Source organism: Dermacentor andersoni, chromosome 5 (genome assembly GCF_023375885.2).
Source record: "Dermacentor andersoni chromosome 5, qqDerAnde1_hic_scaffold, whole genome shotgun sequence".
In the NCBI taxonomy this organism is placed as follows: Eukaryota; Metazoa; Arthropoda; class Arachnida; order Ixodida; family Ixodidae; genus Dermacentor; species Dermacentor andersoni.
The window spans coordinates 85,838,179-85,855,866 of NC_092818.1; the positions used below are offsets into that span (position 1 = coordinate 85,838,179).

The following is a 17,688-nucleotide window of genomic DNA, read 5'->3' on the forward strand; positions in this document are numbered from 1 at the left end:
TTGCGTGGGCGCTATCAGGGCTGTTCAAAAATAATTTCATTGTAGAGACTTCGACGCCTACGGGGACTGTGATGTGCCGTTGCGACGATTCAATCTTTTTTTTTTTTCTTCTAAATTCTTGGACGTTTCAATATTATTTCTCGAGTTGCGTCGCATTGTATGTTTATCGGTATTCTCAGCGTGCGATTTCCCGCTACTTCTTCTTTGTAATCCAGTGCATTAATTCATAAAACAAACATGACCATATGTCATGCTTTTTTATAATGTGCTTCTTACCGCTCCCTTTCTACTCCAGTGAACTTGCCAGTATCTATAGCATCGACAAGTTCATAGACCAAACCGTCATGACATTAGTCGGGCAGCGCACTCGGGCGAGCGTCTCAGAGCGCGTTTTCCGAGCATCGCAGACCCGGCGCCGTAGCAGAAATCGTCCTCGCGTCTGTGCTTGCTGCATACCCGAGTTGTAGCCGATGACTGTTTGCCGGTTTTATGTTTCGCAAGCCAAGCTTCACGCATCTTCTTGTCCTGCGGCTACGTGTGAATAAGGTCACGGGGCTGACACGGGGCTCCGTTGCGTACGTCCGGCATTGCGGCACCGAGCAGTAGCCTACCATGTTGCGCGCCTTCAAAGGCAGCCACTACCTAGCTATTGTAGTGCTTTCAGGCGTTATAAAGGCGACACTCGAAGCGGGAAAATCTCGCCACTAAATGAGGACGATGGAAACGAGGGAATTTAAACTCGTTTTCAGCTCGCTTCGGCGCTCCCTAAGCAGCCGACGCGGCCGCTATGTCCACGTGATCTCTAATAGCACGTCACGCCGACGGTGGCGCCAGCTTTTCCATAGGTGGAGCTCGAGGCCAATATCGTCTTTGGCGAGTGAAGAGTCCGTATAACGAGTGTGTGTGCTAGGGTTCTCTGAGATGTTTCATACGTTTTGTAAAAAAATACGCAACGATGAAGAGAGCTTCCACTTTAAAGGGGCCCTGTACCACCCCTCGGGCTTGGTGAAATAACATAGTCCGCGGGTAGCATACGCTGTTGTGAACATCTCGGCCCAGTTCTGCTGTCGTACGCGGTCCGTGAAGCTTGCAAGCGGAGCGCGAAGTCACCTTTTTCTCAAACGCTCTCGTTTCGAAAACCCCATGATCCTCGCTATTTTCGGTGTGCTTTATTTCGTCATAAAGCACACTCCAATACGCGGCTGCTATTGGTCGCTGCGCTCGGCTACACCGCGGCCGCCGCGAGGTGCCGCCACGAGTCCAGTGGCTAAGAGCACTGCGGCTCTCTGAGGACAGCCGCGTTTGGCTTACGTTTAGCGCGGCACAGGCACCAAATCGGGAATATGAACTGCGCGCCACGGTGACGTCTCCGCCGTAGCCTTCGCAGTGCAAGGCATTGGAGGAGGTAGGGGAGCACAGCTGAGGCCGTGTTTGATTGCCGATAACTCCGCTTCTGTTGAACGCATTGAAGCACTTTTTGCAGCAAAGTGGTTCTGAAATAGCCTATCTTCACTTCAAATGTCTTCCTCCACTTCGCTAAAAAGTGGTTCAGGGCCCCTTTTAAAGTCTGTTCGCCGCCACGCGGTCCACGATTATGCAGCAACTTCTGACTGCGTCGAAAAAGAGCCGTACAGCGCTGGCGCTATGACCTCCAATAACCTTTCATTTTGATGGTGTATTTGTATTTCTTAGTGAAGAATAGTACAAAGGGGTGACAATGTGAGACGCGCGAGCAGTACAAAAAAGAAAAAAAAAAACGAGGACATTCTCGGACTGGCAGTGCTGCTCCCGCTACCATGCAGGCCAATTCGGAAACTGGAGAGTGACGTAACTACTGTGTATGTACCGTCAGCCTAAATTCAAACGCAAACAGGAAATAATTTATCAGAACGCCTGTTACGATTACTTAGTAGTAACTGCGACGTGAAGTGCTCTGTATCGGCTTTCTAAGCTGTTAGTGCACGTTCTGGAGCCTGAACTAAGCCGCCGTTACAAATGCGGGCGAACCTGAAAACGGAATAACAACGCGTTGGAGGAGTTCCGCAATTGTTCGCGTTCGAATTTCTGCTGATGTTGCAGATCCCGAGACGCGCTCGCTGCCGCCAAAGCCCCCGGAACAAGCATCCAATAAAGGGTGGCCAAGCTCTCCTTTTCGGTGGAGGGTGGACGAGCTAAGACCATGCGAGAACAAACGGGAGTCAGAGAAACGGCGATATGCCTGCTTCACGCGGCACGGCTCCAAAGGATAAACCGCATGAGCGCGATTTTGTGCGCGACAGCGACGAGCGACGGATCGGGCCGTCGCTTGAACAGATCGCTCGGTCTTGTCGCGCGATCGCTCGGTTCTGCAAATCTAGAATTGGTCGCTCGTCGCCCGGAAGTGCTACGAGCGACTAGCCAATAGCGCGAAGCCGGAACTGGATGTACATAACTAAAGTACTTCCGATTGTCGCACGGAACGAGCAAACGATTGAATTTTTATACGTGCAAAGAACCTACTGGAAGACCTTCGGAAATATTCTATACTGCTTTTTTTACGGTAAAATACATCAACTTAAGTTAATAAAGCATGCGTCACGCTAGTTTCGGCGCCTATATTGCTGCCCTAATACCGGCAACACTGGGGAGACGTCGCTCGAAGTCATCGCTCGTATGGGGTACGTAGGCGACGAAGTGAACGCGACAGCTATCTCCATTGCGTCGCTTGTCGTTGTCGCGCGCAAGATCGCTTGCATGGGGTTTATAGTCAAGGTGTGGTGAAGAGTCATTTGTGTCGTGGCGCAATACCAACCCACAAGATTGGACGGCAACTTTTGGCGCACTGTAATAATTACGATGTCTCACTGACCAGCCTAAACAAAAGCAAGCGTGCTTCTGCATTTCATTTTTCTTGCGAGGACAGTGCAAGCGACCTTTTTTTTTTCCTTCCTCCCCGTTTAATTTACAGCAAAACAAGAAAGTAGCGGGCGCCCAATCATAAGTTAGCCGCTCGAACAGCCTGAAAGAAAGGTATCGGATCTTCGCAGAAAATATTATGGCATGGGCACGTGCGCGCATTGACAAGCGGCCGTCGCACTGAGAAGCGGGCCTCACGATCGTGCACCAATGTTATTAGGACATTAATTTAGTACATTCTGGCAAACTTTTAGGCGATTCGCGCAATGTTTCTGGTGTCTGCTGCTACGAAGAATTCTGGCCTGCAAGAACTGCGAAAGCGTAAGAAATCAATTCACGTAAGAAAACGACGTGAGACGGAATCCTTTTTCTTTTCACGGTTGTTAGGAACGGCCTACAGAGGTGCTCGTGAGCGGTGCGCTCTAGTGTTCCTGTATATGCTCCCGCAGGGAGCATATACAGGAACACTAGTGTGCTCGTGCTCGACAAGCAGTGTGCTGGGTGTGTTTGGAGCTTCGTGCTCGTATGATTCGTCTTGCGTGCTCCATTTGGGAGTCACGCTAGACTGTCGAATGTATCCCTTCTTTTAATGTAAATATGTAAATAAAACCCTGTACTCCTAGTTCCCCCCAAAGTCCTCTCTACAACCCCGACCACAAATCCTACACGGTGTGTGCCTGTTTGTTGGGGAGAGAGGGGTGAGAGTGGCACCGCCGTATTAACACCGCACACACACAAAAAAAAAAAGCTCTTGAGATGCGACAGAACCGTACTCAGCGCTTGACAGAAGGTGTCAAACTTATTTAATTTGTATGGGAATATAAAACACGAATAAATGTTCGGTTTAATTTTGAAGCCGAAACTGCAAAATCTTGCCAGTAAATAATAAAGAACTGTCTTTTCTCATACACCGTGACCGACAAACACGCATTTTGCCGGATATTGCATGGGTACGTACTTATCCCCTTAAAAAACCCCACTCACCCCCCTCTTCGAAGTTTCTTTCTTCTTTAATTTTGTGCAGATGTAGTCTTTTACATAACAGGCACTGGCCGCGATACCGTCGTATGCTAGGAAAAATAGCTGCTCACACAAACCGTGGGCGAAGTAGCAGAAAACGAATGCATTCTTCCCACCGGCGGGAACGGCTCGCCGCGTGTGTTACCGACGGAGAAAAGCGCATGGACGGCGAGGAGGGGGGGGGGGGGGGAGGAGAGGAGCGATGGCGTCACCTCCGGCACAGCGACCCTCCGCGCCACGCAGGTAATCCCCCTCCCATTCCCGTCCTCCTCTCCCTTCCGCACAACACAACGCAAGCGGGTCCGCCAACGAACGCGTGCGTCCTTGAACGCCGCATCACGCGTTGAGGCTGCCCAGCCGCTACACGCACGCGCCTTGTTTTGACTCTCTCGCTTTCTACCCTCTCACACGCGCACTACCTGACAGACGCCGAACGAAGACCTCTCGCACAGGAACGGCCAGTGAGCAGCGCCAGGCAGGACATAAAAGAGGGAGATGGCACTGGCGAGGTGAACGCGACGGTCCGTAGCTCGCGAGCATCCCGGCAGACGCGGCCCAGCCACTGCCCCCGCGTGCGCTTCGTCCGAGATCACGACGCTCCGACCTCCATTACGGTAATGGTGGAACGATGCCCGAGAAGGGCGGGCGTAATGGGTGTTCTGTTCTGCTTCCCCTCCCCCCGCAGCTCTGCCCTACTCTCCCCCACTCGCTTCGCGCAAAAGAAAACGAAACTTTGCCAACTGAGATTGTGCGAAGACGCGCATAGACGGCACGAATGGTGCGCTCACAGACGCCTTTTCTCCTGTGCTTCTGAACGCCACACTCAACTAGTCCGGCCTTCCGCCGGCGACCGGATCAGAGAAGTGGGGCGACGAGACGATGGTCCATGTTCAGAGGTCGATAAACGAGTAGAAGCTGCCACTGCTATGGCCGCCTCCGTGCGCCGCTCAGGGGGGCGGGGGAGAAGGGAGGAGTCTTTATGAAAGGGTCGCAACTCATTTACAAAGAGAGACGGAAAGAGATTATATCGTATATAACGCCACTGGCTTGCCTGAGCAGTGGTGGTGTCAGCCATAAAATGTGCTGCACTACACTTTTGCATGCAGTAAGACACACGGCAGACGTGAGAGCAAGATGGTTACAGCAGGATATTCCTCGAACGGTGAATTAAAACTAGGGCTTCAAACTGTGTTCTGCAATGTCATCTACTGAAAATATCTAGGTGAGACAAAGCAGGGGCATTCTCTGTATGTAGATGATTCAATGCAAGTAGACGACAACAATGATCTCTTGCACCTCACTTTTCCGGCAAGAAATCTCAGCCACTTGGCTAAGTTCTTGACAACTACTTCAAATTTGGTGCATACAGTACATGGCAAGCTTTACAGTGCCCAATTCCATTACCATTGCACAGAGACGTGCATATTTCGCTTAATTAAAAAAAAATAGATTTTGTGCTTACTGCTGTACTGTTATTGCTGAAATTTCAAAGAAAGATCCCATTTTGGAGACCACATTTCCAGCATGATCAGAGCATAACACAGTCCAATAGAGGAGGTTCAAAAGACAAGACTGCTTAGCAGCGCTGAATGTGCACCGACTTGAGACTGCTCAAAAGTTCCGCTGCGGCAAGGATACTACAGTCTTGTTTTAATACACCATGATATGCCCTCCGTTAGCCCTGCAGCGACCGAACTTTGCGGTTTACCACCTGACACACAGTAATGCATACCAGAAAGGCTAGAAGTCTTAAACGGTGCATTAAGCAAGTTGGCCACGAGAGCCTCCAATGTTTGGATTAGGCAAATAATACACAAATGCAAGTAATGCAAGCAAAGTAATGAAGCATCTAGCAACAATACTGCATTGATATTAATGCTTTCTGCAAAAGGTGTTTCTGTGCAAACGCAACAGTTCTTAAAGACTGAACCAGAAAGAGAATAACTGAACGCATCAGTTGTTTAGGGACGTTAATGATATACACTGTGTTTCAACAATCAATGGTGGCATGAGATCTCCAAGCTCCTACACGATTTTCTTTGCTGAAATTTGCCGCACAATGACGCTGTCAGTGAAAGTATACTTTGACATTGCACAGGTATTAAAATACACTGCAAAATACTCAAATGCCAGTCACGGTACATATTGGGGATGGGAATGCCTAAATTCATTTCGGAGCAATTTTTGGAGCATACTATAATTACTATAGTTATGTTGGGTAACAATCACAAAACTTTGCATTTTGCAGAGTTAAAGAAGTGCTGAAAATTTTTTCCATTATTTATGTATTAAGTATTCGTGAAGTGACCGGAGGTGTTCTCCAAGAAAAGTGAAGAAGCAAGGGTTAATGAATTCTTCTTTTTTTTAGGCATTTGTAGGTAATGTGGCAACACGGACTAACTTTTACCAAGTGTCTGCACATGACGGAATTTGCTTCTAAACTCGTTAGAAGCACTTAGAAATCTGGAGTTCATACTGAGTGACATTCTCCCTTCTCTCTTGGTTTCTCCTTTTCAGAGTCCGCTCCCTGCTCGCTCTCTCAGTTTGCACTTTTTGTTAGCGGCGATCGCACTGCACAGCAATGCGACCAACAATATATGAGGAATTGTGATTGTGAGGCTGCACAACACAATCAAGAGCCGCTTGACGCCAGTATGAGTCAAAACAAAAGGCGCTGCCGGCAGCGTGCGATTCCATGGAAGCTGTGCAAGCACAATCATGCGATTCCACTCCACAAACAGGGAGATGCGGATAACCACCAGGCGTCCTCCCCTGCCCTCGCTCGCGACTAAAGTGGCAACTCAAGATAATGTCACTACCTTTAGTTTTATTCAGGAGGCTTAATTGGGCCACTGGTCGCCAAAACAGAAAAGTTACCATAAATACCCACGTATCATACGAGCCCGCATATAGTACGAGGTTAAATTTTTGGGACGCGAAATGGGGAAAAAAAAGTTTTACCCGCATATAATACAAGTTAGGAAAACTTGAGGAAAACATTTATTGCACTCCGCACTTCAATCACTGTCTTCCTCAGCTGCGCTCTTTTCGGATAGTTCTTTGTCGGATATATCTTCCCAGAGGTACTCGTCCTCTGTGCCATCAAGCACGTTCAAGATGCCACACTTGTTGAATGCGTGTTGCACAAGGTCCTCTGGTATGCTGGCCCATCCATCCACAATCCACTTGCAAAGCGAGGCTGGCGAAGCCCGCTTCATCTGCCTGGTCGCCGTCGCTGCAGGCTCACCTGAACGCATCCAATCTGCGTAACACCTCTTGACCACATCCTTGAATGGCTTGTTCAACCAAACATCTAAAGGCTGCAGCTGAGACGTCACCCCACCCAAGATAACGACGAGTTCAGTGCGGGATTCAGGCAACAGCCCCTTCACTGAGTCGGCCAAATGGCAACGAAATGCACCCAGCACGAGGATGGACGGGAACGACAACACTGCACCGGGCCACCTACACCAGACAAGACTTTATTCAGTCGTGCACAAGATTCTCGTTCATCCAGCCTTTCTCACGACATCTACTGACCACATTTTTTAGCAGCTCCTCAGTTTAGGCACTGCCTTGCGGTTGAAGATGACATAAAGCGGAAGCTTGCGTCCGTCTGCCGTGCACGACAACATGACGGTAACCCGCGTTTTCTCGTTGCTGGTGGACCGGATATAAACTTGTTTAGAGCCCTTTTCGAGCACGGTGAGGGGCGATGGCATGTCCAGATAAAGCGGTGTTTGGCCAGCATTGCTGATTTGCCCTAGCTGGAAGTTTTTGGACTTGCACAGCGAAATAACGTGGTTCTGGAAAGCCACAAGCAGCTCTTCGAGCGATTCGAGCAGCTTTTGCGAAATCAAAGTTCGGCGGCGTAAGGAAAAACCAGCATAAATCCAGTGCTTGCTCGCTTTGAAGGCGGACCTTGGTAGCCCTTTTTCTCTTGCAAGCTCCTTAGCTTTTGCCTGCATAAGCTCCACGCTCACAGCTAGATGTGCGGCTCGCTGTTGGCATACGAATTCCGTCAGGGCGAGTTCGATTTCCGGGAATGTTCCACTCTTCGGGCCGCGAAAGCTTCGCCACGTTCCGCTGCACGCAAAAAGGGCTTCCTTCTGTCGTCGCCAACCGCGAATGCTTCCCTCGTTGACGCCAAACTGCCTCCCGACCGCACTGTTGCCGATGTCCTGTGCGACTAAAAACTTTCTCTTGAAAGCAGCCGAGTACTGTTTTCGTGGTCCGGACATCTTGGCCCTTCAATGCGGAATAATAAAGATGCACTTCGCGAAGCGTGGTTTGCACGTGTGCTGCCAAGGTGTGCACTCAACAATAAAGAAACGATGCTGTAGTCACACAGCAATAACAAAACCAAGCCGTAGCCATGCAGCAATAAGGAAGCCAAACCATAGCCATGCAGCAATAACAAAACCAAAACTTCTAGCTCAAATTTCTGACTTAAATTTTTGTTTGGATCCGCACATAGTACGAGGCTAAAATTTGGGACGCCAAGAATAGGCAAAAAGCCTCGTTTTATACGCGGGTTTCTACGGTACTTTCACATGCGCTCCGAGACCAGCAGCACAACACCCCGCACCGCACCAGCAATCTTTTGCTGATGACTGCCAAAGCCAAAGCTGCCAATCTGGCACAGCGCGGTGCGATTTCAGTCATTTTTCCACTTTCGGCACAATCTGGCTCAGCAATTTACTTGAGTATCAAAATGGTGCTATTGTCGCAGGATTCTCACCCCTGTAAATACTGAAAACATGCTCCCACCTGACTATGCAACATAAAGACACAATGCACAAGTTGTACCTGTGTTACATAAGCTGCGGGTACAGATGACTTATGCAACTTTTGTTACTTAAACACTGAGATTGGCCCTCGCTGAATAATTAAAATCAACTGGTTGCCATTAATAAGCCAATCCAAATGATGACCCTAATGGCTACAGTGTCTGTCTTTGTGGTGCCAGGGGACTGAGAATGCACTGAAGACACATTATCTCTCCCCCTAAATTCCAATTTCTGGCCTGCTCTAGACAGATTTACAAATGAAAATTGCAGCTCTATACGATTATCGCATTTACTCAATTCTAAAGTGCAGCCTTTCTTCCCAAGAAAATTGGTCAAAAAATTGTTTGAAGTGTAGTCATATACAAAACTTTAACCGTGCTCAAAAGACGACCATAAGGGCCAGCGTCATAACTGTTGCAATCACAAGGTCATGACAGAACAAGTTCTTGGTTTGACGTGCCACTTTTAGTCTGTGGTTACAAAAGCACATTCAAAGGATAAGTTACTTTACATGCTAAGCTAGTGGTTAAAAAGTCGTGTCGCATATTTCCACATTCCAGTGGACCAAATGTGTCGGAGGATGAATTAGCAGAGCGGTTAGTCAAGGCAGGGGCCACCATCCTGTTACGATGCTTTTGGAGTTGTTTGATCAATGTAAAATGTCCAACATGCAATGGATTGCATGGAAGACGATATGTTGTAGTCCAGAGACAGCAACGAAGTGCTCTCTCGGACTGCCGACAATGGACATTACCTGTAAATACATTTACATTCAGTGGAGTTCAACAGTGCTGGTTTCATCCTTTTTTGATTGCCTGAACAGGAGGAATGCTACATTTTTCTTATTAAAGAAAATATTGGGTGTGCATTAAACTTCAACTTTAACCCATAAAAATTTAATGCATGTTAGATTCGGAGGAATGCTAGAATTGGGTAAATATTGCCGAATTAAGCTATATTTTGGCATGTCGAATGACATTACCTCATGGGCTGGGCACTAGGTGACGAGGATTCAAGAAAGGGACTACAAAAATGCGAGGACAGCAGACTGACTGGGTCAACATTTCAAAGCAACACCAGGGTTGGGTAATGACAGATGCCGTAATGGAAGGCTCCAGATTGATTCTGACCACCTGGGGATCTGTTCACATGCACCTAAACCTAAGTTCTCAAGTGCTATCTCTCCCTCCCCCCCCCGCCCCCCCAAGTGCAGCCACCCCATGACCAGGGGTCAAACCCGTGACCTCCTGTTCAGCAACAAAGCACCATAACCACTGCATCGCCACAGCGAGTGAAATGAGAGGAGAAAAATTGTGCTGTTTGCACAGAAAAGACAACTTCACAAAAAGAGCGAGAGAGGAACCAGCTAATAATGTGCAGCAAGGTGGTTAGACCACAAATCAATTATAATGTCAAGAGTTCGACGAAACCTCCTCTGATCAGGTACCAGGTTAATAAAACAATAATGCCGTACGGGTTCCGAAACGGTGAAGCTAATTTTGACTTGGTTAGTGACCGTAATTTTGTTTTATTAAGACTACCAATTACAAGCAAAGCGTTGAAGCATGAGCAAAGAGTACTCCCTCCCTCCCCCACTCATGTTTCGTGGCCCTGCTTGTTACTGGTTCCTGGGAAACTAATACAAAAGATTTATAGAAGTCTAATAAAAAAATTCCAACAACACAGTGTCATGAAGTTCTGCTGTGACATCTGCACTTGTGGGAAACACTAAAATTGACGATGAGATATCATAAGAGTTTATTGCTAGCTGGTGTTTCCAAATTTCGTGTTGTATTACTATGCCCCTCCCTTCTGTATGCACACCTGCAAACACTAAAAATGATCATGATATATCAGTCGAATTTGTCACTGGGTTGGTCTTCAATTTTTCCTTTGCATATAGCCACTTCCCTCTGTAATGTGTGAATACTGAACGTAAACAAACAAATAAATAGTGTCTGTCTTCTAACCTTGTCCCAATTGGTGTCTCTCGATATTAATGGACGAGGCCTCACATATTCTGGGAATTTCACCTCGCATTCCTTTATTATGCACAAAAAGAAAGAAAACTGCAGTACATGCAGTGATCTCATGTAAGGTGCTTCTGAAGTTCAGCCACCACCCACCAGGCGCCACTGCTAGCACAGTCGTGGACAAAGGCGTTGAGCACAAGCTGCATTTCACATTGACCTAATGAGTATTCTGGTGTAGTGGAGTGACATGTGCTGCAGGACGGGGTCTATATGCTGCAACCCCTTTCAAACTAAAACCACAGGCACATAACACATCCTTCACAACTTGCATCTTCACCACCATGAGCAGGAAACGGAAGCTGTTGGTTCTTTACGGTCAGTCAAAATGATGTCTGCAGTGAGGACGGCAGGTTTTGCGACTTCGAATGCGACACAGCAGCATGAGAGCGATGAAGCAAGGACATAGTTGTGAAAAGGGAAACTTGAAGGCACCAACCTGCTGCCCACTGCCCTTTTCTAGTCGATCCATCATCTCTTCAAACTGTAAAGGGATGATTTCCATTTTTTTTGCCTGCTGTGTGAGCCACTTTTCATCCTCAGAGTCCATGTCATAGTCCGGGATGTCCTGATCCATCGCAAATGCTGTGCAAGAAAAGAAACTCTGGTTACTTAGGCCAACACAGGCTATAGAGGGCAGTTTGCTGTAAATACACCAAACACATAACAAAATAATTTATGGGCCGAGAGAAAGAGGACATTGCACTCAAATATCTACTGCTTGCAAACACAATATGATTCCAATCTTTTACTTGTGGTTCTTAAGAGGAAGCTTTAGCTCATTACTCAAAAAAAATTTCGTTCTAAAATTACTGTGAAGTTCCCAGTTGCATTCAGTATAAGATCTTACCCCAGAACATGTCCTACAAGTAAGTCTGGTTTGTATATTGTACATACAATAGTTTTTGATAATGCAAACTTCTATAGAAAAAACATAAGCTGAGAAAAATGGCTTCAAATTTTTAGAAACCTTCCACTGCGTTCTCATTGCACGTATGGTCACTAAAACTAAGCTAGAATGTGCGTGGCGCCTTCTTCTGCTTTGTTATGTGGCAATAGCTTCTACGTTCCATTTATTCCTAGCCACTTTTCAATTCTCAAGCACCCTGGCTCTCGCCTTTGACAAGCACTGCTTGGTGTTCCTTTCTAGGTAGCTCATTGGAGTAAAATGGTCCAATAAAGTAGCCACTTGTCCATGCCTAGTGATGTGGCCATAAATAGGAGAGGGAGGGTCACTGCCTTTATCCCCTATTGTACATGGCTGTAAAGAGTGCACACATTTGTAGGTATGCGACTATGCAGCCTGACAATCCTACAATTTGTCAGCATTTATCATTGCAACAATTCCCTCAAACAATGTGTGCAATGGAATAAGAAATAAAGAGGCTATGCCAATACAGCACACTGGAAGAAAGGTAAGGTGTAAGTCCGCACACCATTACTTAACTGCACAATAGCTCTCACAGAAGTATACAATCCTGATAAAGCTGCACTTCGGAGATAGACTACTGTACTTATGCTGTTACAAAACAAAGGGGAGTAGCATGGTCAATGACACAAATGCAGTGAAATCTTATTTGCATGGGTGTGTGTGCGTGAAAGTTGGCCTAATGTAAGCCCGAAGGTAGGCTTTAGTTTATTTGTGGTTAGCACACCCCAGTAAGAAGCACTGTGCTAGTGAGCTGAGGACTACGGTGTGCTCCATGGCCTTCCATGGATGCTCACCTATCCTTACACCTCTGCTCCTCTTTCCCTTTTCAAGTGCAGCGTGGCAGCCAGATTGTCACTCCGCTGTCTACCATTCCAAAAGATCCGGTAGTCAGTTTCCATTGAATCAACCTAAGTGGGACTCACGCCTCACTCTTCTAACTGTGCATCGTTTGGGCCATGAGAGTAAATTCTGAAAGAAACCTCTCAAGGCAGCACAAGGTCTGCATGTACTCGCTTTTGCTCCAGTTAGGGTTCAGCAGTTTCTTTTCATATTGCCTTCCAGTGTATTCTACCCACAGCAAGCCTCTACTGTTAATGAATTAACACTTTGAGGGTCAATGTTGCAAATATATGGTGCCGTGAACAAGTCCCAAATGGTTGATGCCATGTATTTACAGCGCCATTTGTATGTTTGAAAAATGTGCCAATTTTTCAACTCTTTCTTGCACAGCAAGTGCTGCCACCTTGTGTGGATGCAAGGAGCTAACTTTTTTTTTCCTCAGTGGTTTCTTGGTTTTCATTACACAGCATTACGCTGACTTTTTAGCAACCACTCGCGCATCCACACATGCGAGGGCACGCGGCGATTAATTCTGGTTTCACCTCGCAGGCTGTTTCTGTTCATTGCACTCATAAACACTGATGTCTATGTGGTTTCTTATCTCTCAAAGAGTAAGCACTAGATGCCCACTCGTCTGTTGCTCCTATGGGTGTGATTACATCTGTTCACAGTCGGGTGCTGGTACATACAAATGATGCCGCCTTGTACAATCAACGCTGCCATGCTTGCATTTCTTTTCTCAAGACTTGGCTCGCAAAAACCAATTTTTTTCATGTGCTCACATACACAGTTTGATTACGCTATGGGCGTGTACGCTGGCTACAGTGCTGCAAGTGTGTCGAGCAGTGATACTTTCGATGTGGACTACTACCCAAGTGCCAAATCAGAATATATCTATTTATGGAAGTATATATTTATAAGTATTTATAGAAGCCTATTTATATTCCTGAATAAACAATGCAGCTAATGGAAAGTATTTTTGTCACTTTAGGGTCACTCTAAAAACTTGCGGTAAATTTTTTTTCTAAATAGGTCAGTCTCAAGATTTTAAATCTGCAATAAAAAAATTCAACCCTGGAGGTTGCATTTGGCAAAAAAATTGACCCTCAAAGGGTTAAAATGCAGAACCGGAAATGACTGATCAGAACCCCAATTACGTGTTTATGTCTTTGCAGTCATTCTACCCATGTACCTTATTTTGGTATCATTCTGCAAGAGAAAAGAAGCCATTACTTGACCATGCATATGTACATGCGCAGATGGTGTCGTCACGCTACGCATGATGCAATCGGAGCTAACTTTAGCCTCGGGCACATAGTTTACAGAGGCCCAGCTCGGCAGTATGTTTTTCTGTCCAAGCGGGAATAGGCACATTTTGAGGGAGCTCACTGCACCATAGCAAGTATAATTTACCCAGCTAAAACTGGTGTTCATCAGGAGTTGACAATATGTTGCAAAAGTATGCTTGCTTGGCTAAGACCCACCCTTGCCTGCATTCAACACATACGGCCTAAAAATGGCATGAAGAGACTCGACCAGCAATACAGAGGTACTTCAGCCCCTTAGACCATGGCAGAATGTTTCAGTTTCTACAGGGAGTGCAAGCACAGGAGAGATTGAGGCAAGCACAGGAGCCCCAACCACCTACAAGTGTGGCAGGCACAAGCAGCACAGGGCAGTCTCGGGTGCCACCCAAGACTCCCTTTGGGTACAGGGGTCATTTCTATAACTGAATGCCCGAACACTCTCTTCAAAACAAGCGATCACGATTGTAAAGTCAGACCCCAGGACTCCCCCTAGCTGTAACATAAGCTAGGCATTTAATGTTTCTAATGCGTGTAAAATGCAACTTTTGTATTTGGTCACGTCGTTTATGTACCGTAGTGCCCATAACCCCTTCTGCAGCATGCCCTGGACGTTTCACATACTTACCAATTTTTTTGTAACCTGTAACTACTGTTCCTGTATATACTCTCGCAGGGAGCAATGCATGGGTCGGCATACTACTTCAAAACTACACAGACTCATACTTTCTGAAAGCTCGTTTCACAGGCATTATATAGAGCATTAGGGAATGCCAGTGGACGTAAGAACAGGAGTACCGGTTAACGTGGGCATGAATGAAAGTCAGTGCCATATTTTAAGCGGATGTGAGTGACTGTCAGCAAGTACCAGTTGAAGTACGTGAGTGAGCGCCAACGAGTGGGAGTGGAAGCGTGTATGAGTGTGAGTGGTTGCCAGTAAGTGCAACTAGGAATGTGAGATATTGTTAGTATGTTTAAGTAGACATGATGAGTAGGAATGTGAGTAAAGAGCCTGCGAAAATATTGGCTAGTGAGTATGAGGGAGTATCCATTTATTATGCCGACCTATGGAACAGAGTTCTGCAAAGGTCCACCATCTCGCAATTCCCCCCCCCCCCCCCCCTTCTTTTTATCTGTGGGAAAGCCACTCCCTTGTGCTTGCAGGAGCCAGGCTAAGAAGCGTAAAAAGAATCTCCAGAACTTCATCTCCATCACTACCATAGCCAAACCCTGCAATAACACAAGCCTGAAACAACAAAATTCTCGCCACAATGAGATATTTTCCTATCCCTAATATGAACGCCCATAAGAATTAATGCACGTCACATCTCTCGACAACGAAACTCGACTAAATTGTAATCTATCATTAAGAAAATTTGCAGGAACTAACGTTAGTCCTCACATTATCTACCCATGTAAGGATAACAGAGCTAAAAAAAAAAGTGCTCAAATGCATTTTCTCCCACTCAAATTGTGCAAAATACTACCCCAGCACACTTGTGTGGCCACCACCATTTTTGTTTACAAAATTAGCAATGTGCCCAAAGCGATCGCTGGTGCTGGAAACATGTCATGGCCGCCATCTTGTTTGCAGATTGCCTTTTTCAAGTGACATGGCTGCGTTGCCATTGACCCGTACTGACGTCGATTTGCGCACCATGCGCAGTGTGTGCATACTCTGTGGCTTTGTGTGCATTGAGTTGATTAGTGGTGTGCAGAGAAAACAGTGAAAATGAAATACACATCCCCCTAGCGTGGACTTCTTTCAGGCCCTTGCTGGATATGGTGGCCACTGTGCGGGCAGCCACGCCTATGCCTGTGATGAAGAATTGGAATCGTATTGTGTCACCAAAAATGATTGTATGAAGAAGAATATGCCCCCTGAATCAAGCATATTTTGGTATTGCCTAGCAGGCGCTCGCATTCTCAGTCAATCCTTGTCGGTAATATGAACACTTTTGCAAAAGGGACACGTGATGTCTACGGGCGAGTTCCGCGCACACAGGCAGCAGCATTCCTGGTGCCAAGATGGCATGCTTAGCGCTGCAAAAATGTTGCTCAAGGACACCAACATGTACAGTGCCGAACTCTTACAAGAGTGGTCATATCCACATAAGTTACCTATAATACCAGTCCATGCCACTGCTGCCATTGCTGCCTGATGCATGGGGCGCACTTTGTGCTGTTGGCAATGCAATTCTGGATTGCCTTGAGCAAGCCTCGCCAAAGTAGGCTAACAGAATTTTGATAGCGAACTTTCATTTTTCAGCACATTCCCTATCTGTGCTGTCTCATTTCACAATAATGAAATTCTCACAAATGCTAATTTTTTTCACTGGCCCCACCAATTTCATTATTGCGGGGTTCAACTACATTATAAAGAGGCTCAGATAACACAAAGATTGCAAACATGAAATTCAGAAACATGAAATTCACCCCCTTGAAATCACAATGAAATAAGTCAAACCATGCATGCAAAGCATATGTGCATATCGCATTTTGAATAAAATTGAGCCAGATCCTGCTGATGTGCGGCTATTGCTGTAAAATTGCCTTTGCTCACATGTAAAATGTATCATATTAATAAATGCATATTGCGCGTTTCTTGTGGACGATGCATGCAAGTGCCATGGCGGAAAGCAGGCCGCTGCGGCCGCTGCAGAGCTCCGTGGCAAGGACGGGAAACGGTCTCTAGCTGGGATGCTTTCAAGGAGAAGCACAGCGACCTCTTCGGAAATCCCATCGGTCAGCAGCTGGCTGCCAGAAAAGAGCTTGCTACCCGAGTTCAGTCTTCTACTGAATCGCATGACTCGTACATAAAAGACGTGCTCGCTCTTTGCCGGAAAGCCGAGGAGAAAATGGCCGAGGTTGACAAAGTCAGCCACGTACTCGAAGGTATCGCAGACGACGCATTTAACTTGTTGGTCTTCAACAGTATGTCCACCATTGACGTCATTGTTAAGGAATGCCACTGCTTTGAGCTCGCCAAAAGCAGCCGCATCATTCTACAGTTCTGGCTCCCGGACACGGCTGCGACGTCATCTTGCGTCGACTTTACCGTTTTACCACCCTTAAATGAGCACATCACACGTATTGTTCGCCGCGAGCTCAATGCTACAAGTTCTGTGCCATTCCGTCCATGCCCACTTGACCCCACCATTGACCAACTAGCCCCAGCGATCTCTTTCATTCAGGCAGTTGTGCAGCAAGAATTTGCAAACCTCGGCTTTCCTGCTACCTGCTCCGTCTCCCGGCCAGACACCCGACCGGTGCAGACAGCTACGCCTCACAGCGATCTGTATTCCCCTCCCAGATACCGCAACCCTGCGGAGTGGAGAACTCCGGACGAAAAGCCCATTTGCTTCCGTTGCTTCCGCATTGGCCACGTCGCTTGCCACTGCCACACCTCCTGGATGTCACCGTATTCGAGTTCCCTTTCCCCAACTCCTCACCCATGTGCCGACCCACGCCGTTACTTGCCTCCTGCCTCTGATCTATCCGCTGATGACAGCCATCCTGCTCACTTGCAGTCTCCTCAGTGCCATCGATCCCCGTTGCCCCAACCACGCCGCTATTCGTCGCCGACCAGTTATGGACTCTCCCGGACGGAAAACTAGTCCATGCAGCTCTTGGGGATAGTGCTGCATTATCTTCGGCGTGTCGAAATCCTCCATTGACACTCCCAACGAACCAGAATTTATTTGATGTTCACGTCGATGGTGTCGCTTTGACGGCGTTAATAGATACTGCAGCCCAGGTGTCCATAATAAGTTGTAACCTCCATCGTCGACTGAGGAAGACTGTCACGCCTGCTCCTACATGAGCCGTACATGTGGCCGATGTCAGCATTGTTGACGTCACTGGAATGTGTACTTCCC

The 17,688-nt window shown here is 47.0% G+C and overlaps 1 protein-coding gene across 1 annotated transcript in view; it reads right to left on the reverse strand.

Moving 5' to 3' along the window:
- The window catches only part of E(Pc) (Enhancer of Polycomb), a 90,208-nt gene that overhangs the window by 39,331 nt on the left and 33,189 nt on the right, over positions 1 to 17,688 (reverse strand). The window contains exon 3 of the mRNA XM_050178126.3: positions 11,175 to 11,320. Within this exon, the coding sequence (XP_050034083.1) occupies positions 11,175 to 11,320 (146 nt within the window). The remainder of the gene's footprint in view (positions 1 to 11,174; positions 11,321 to 17,688) is intronic.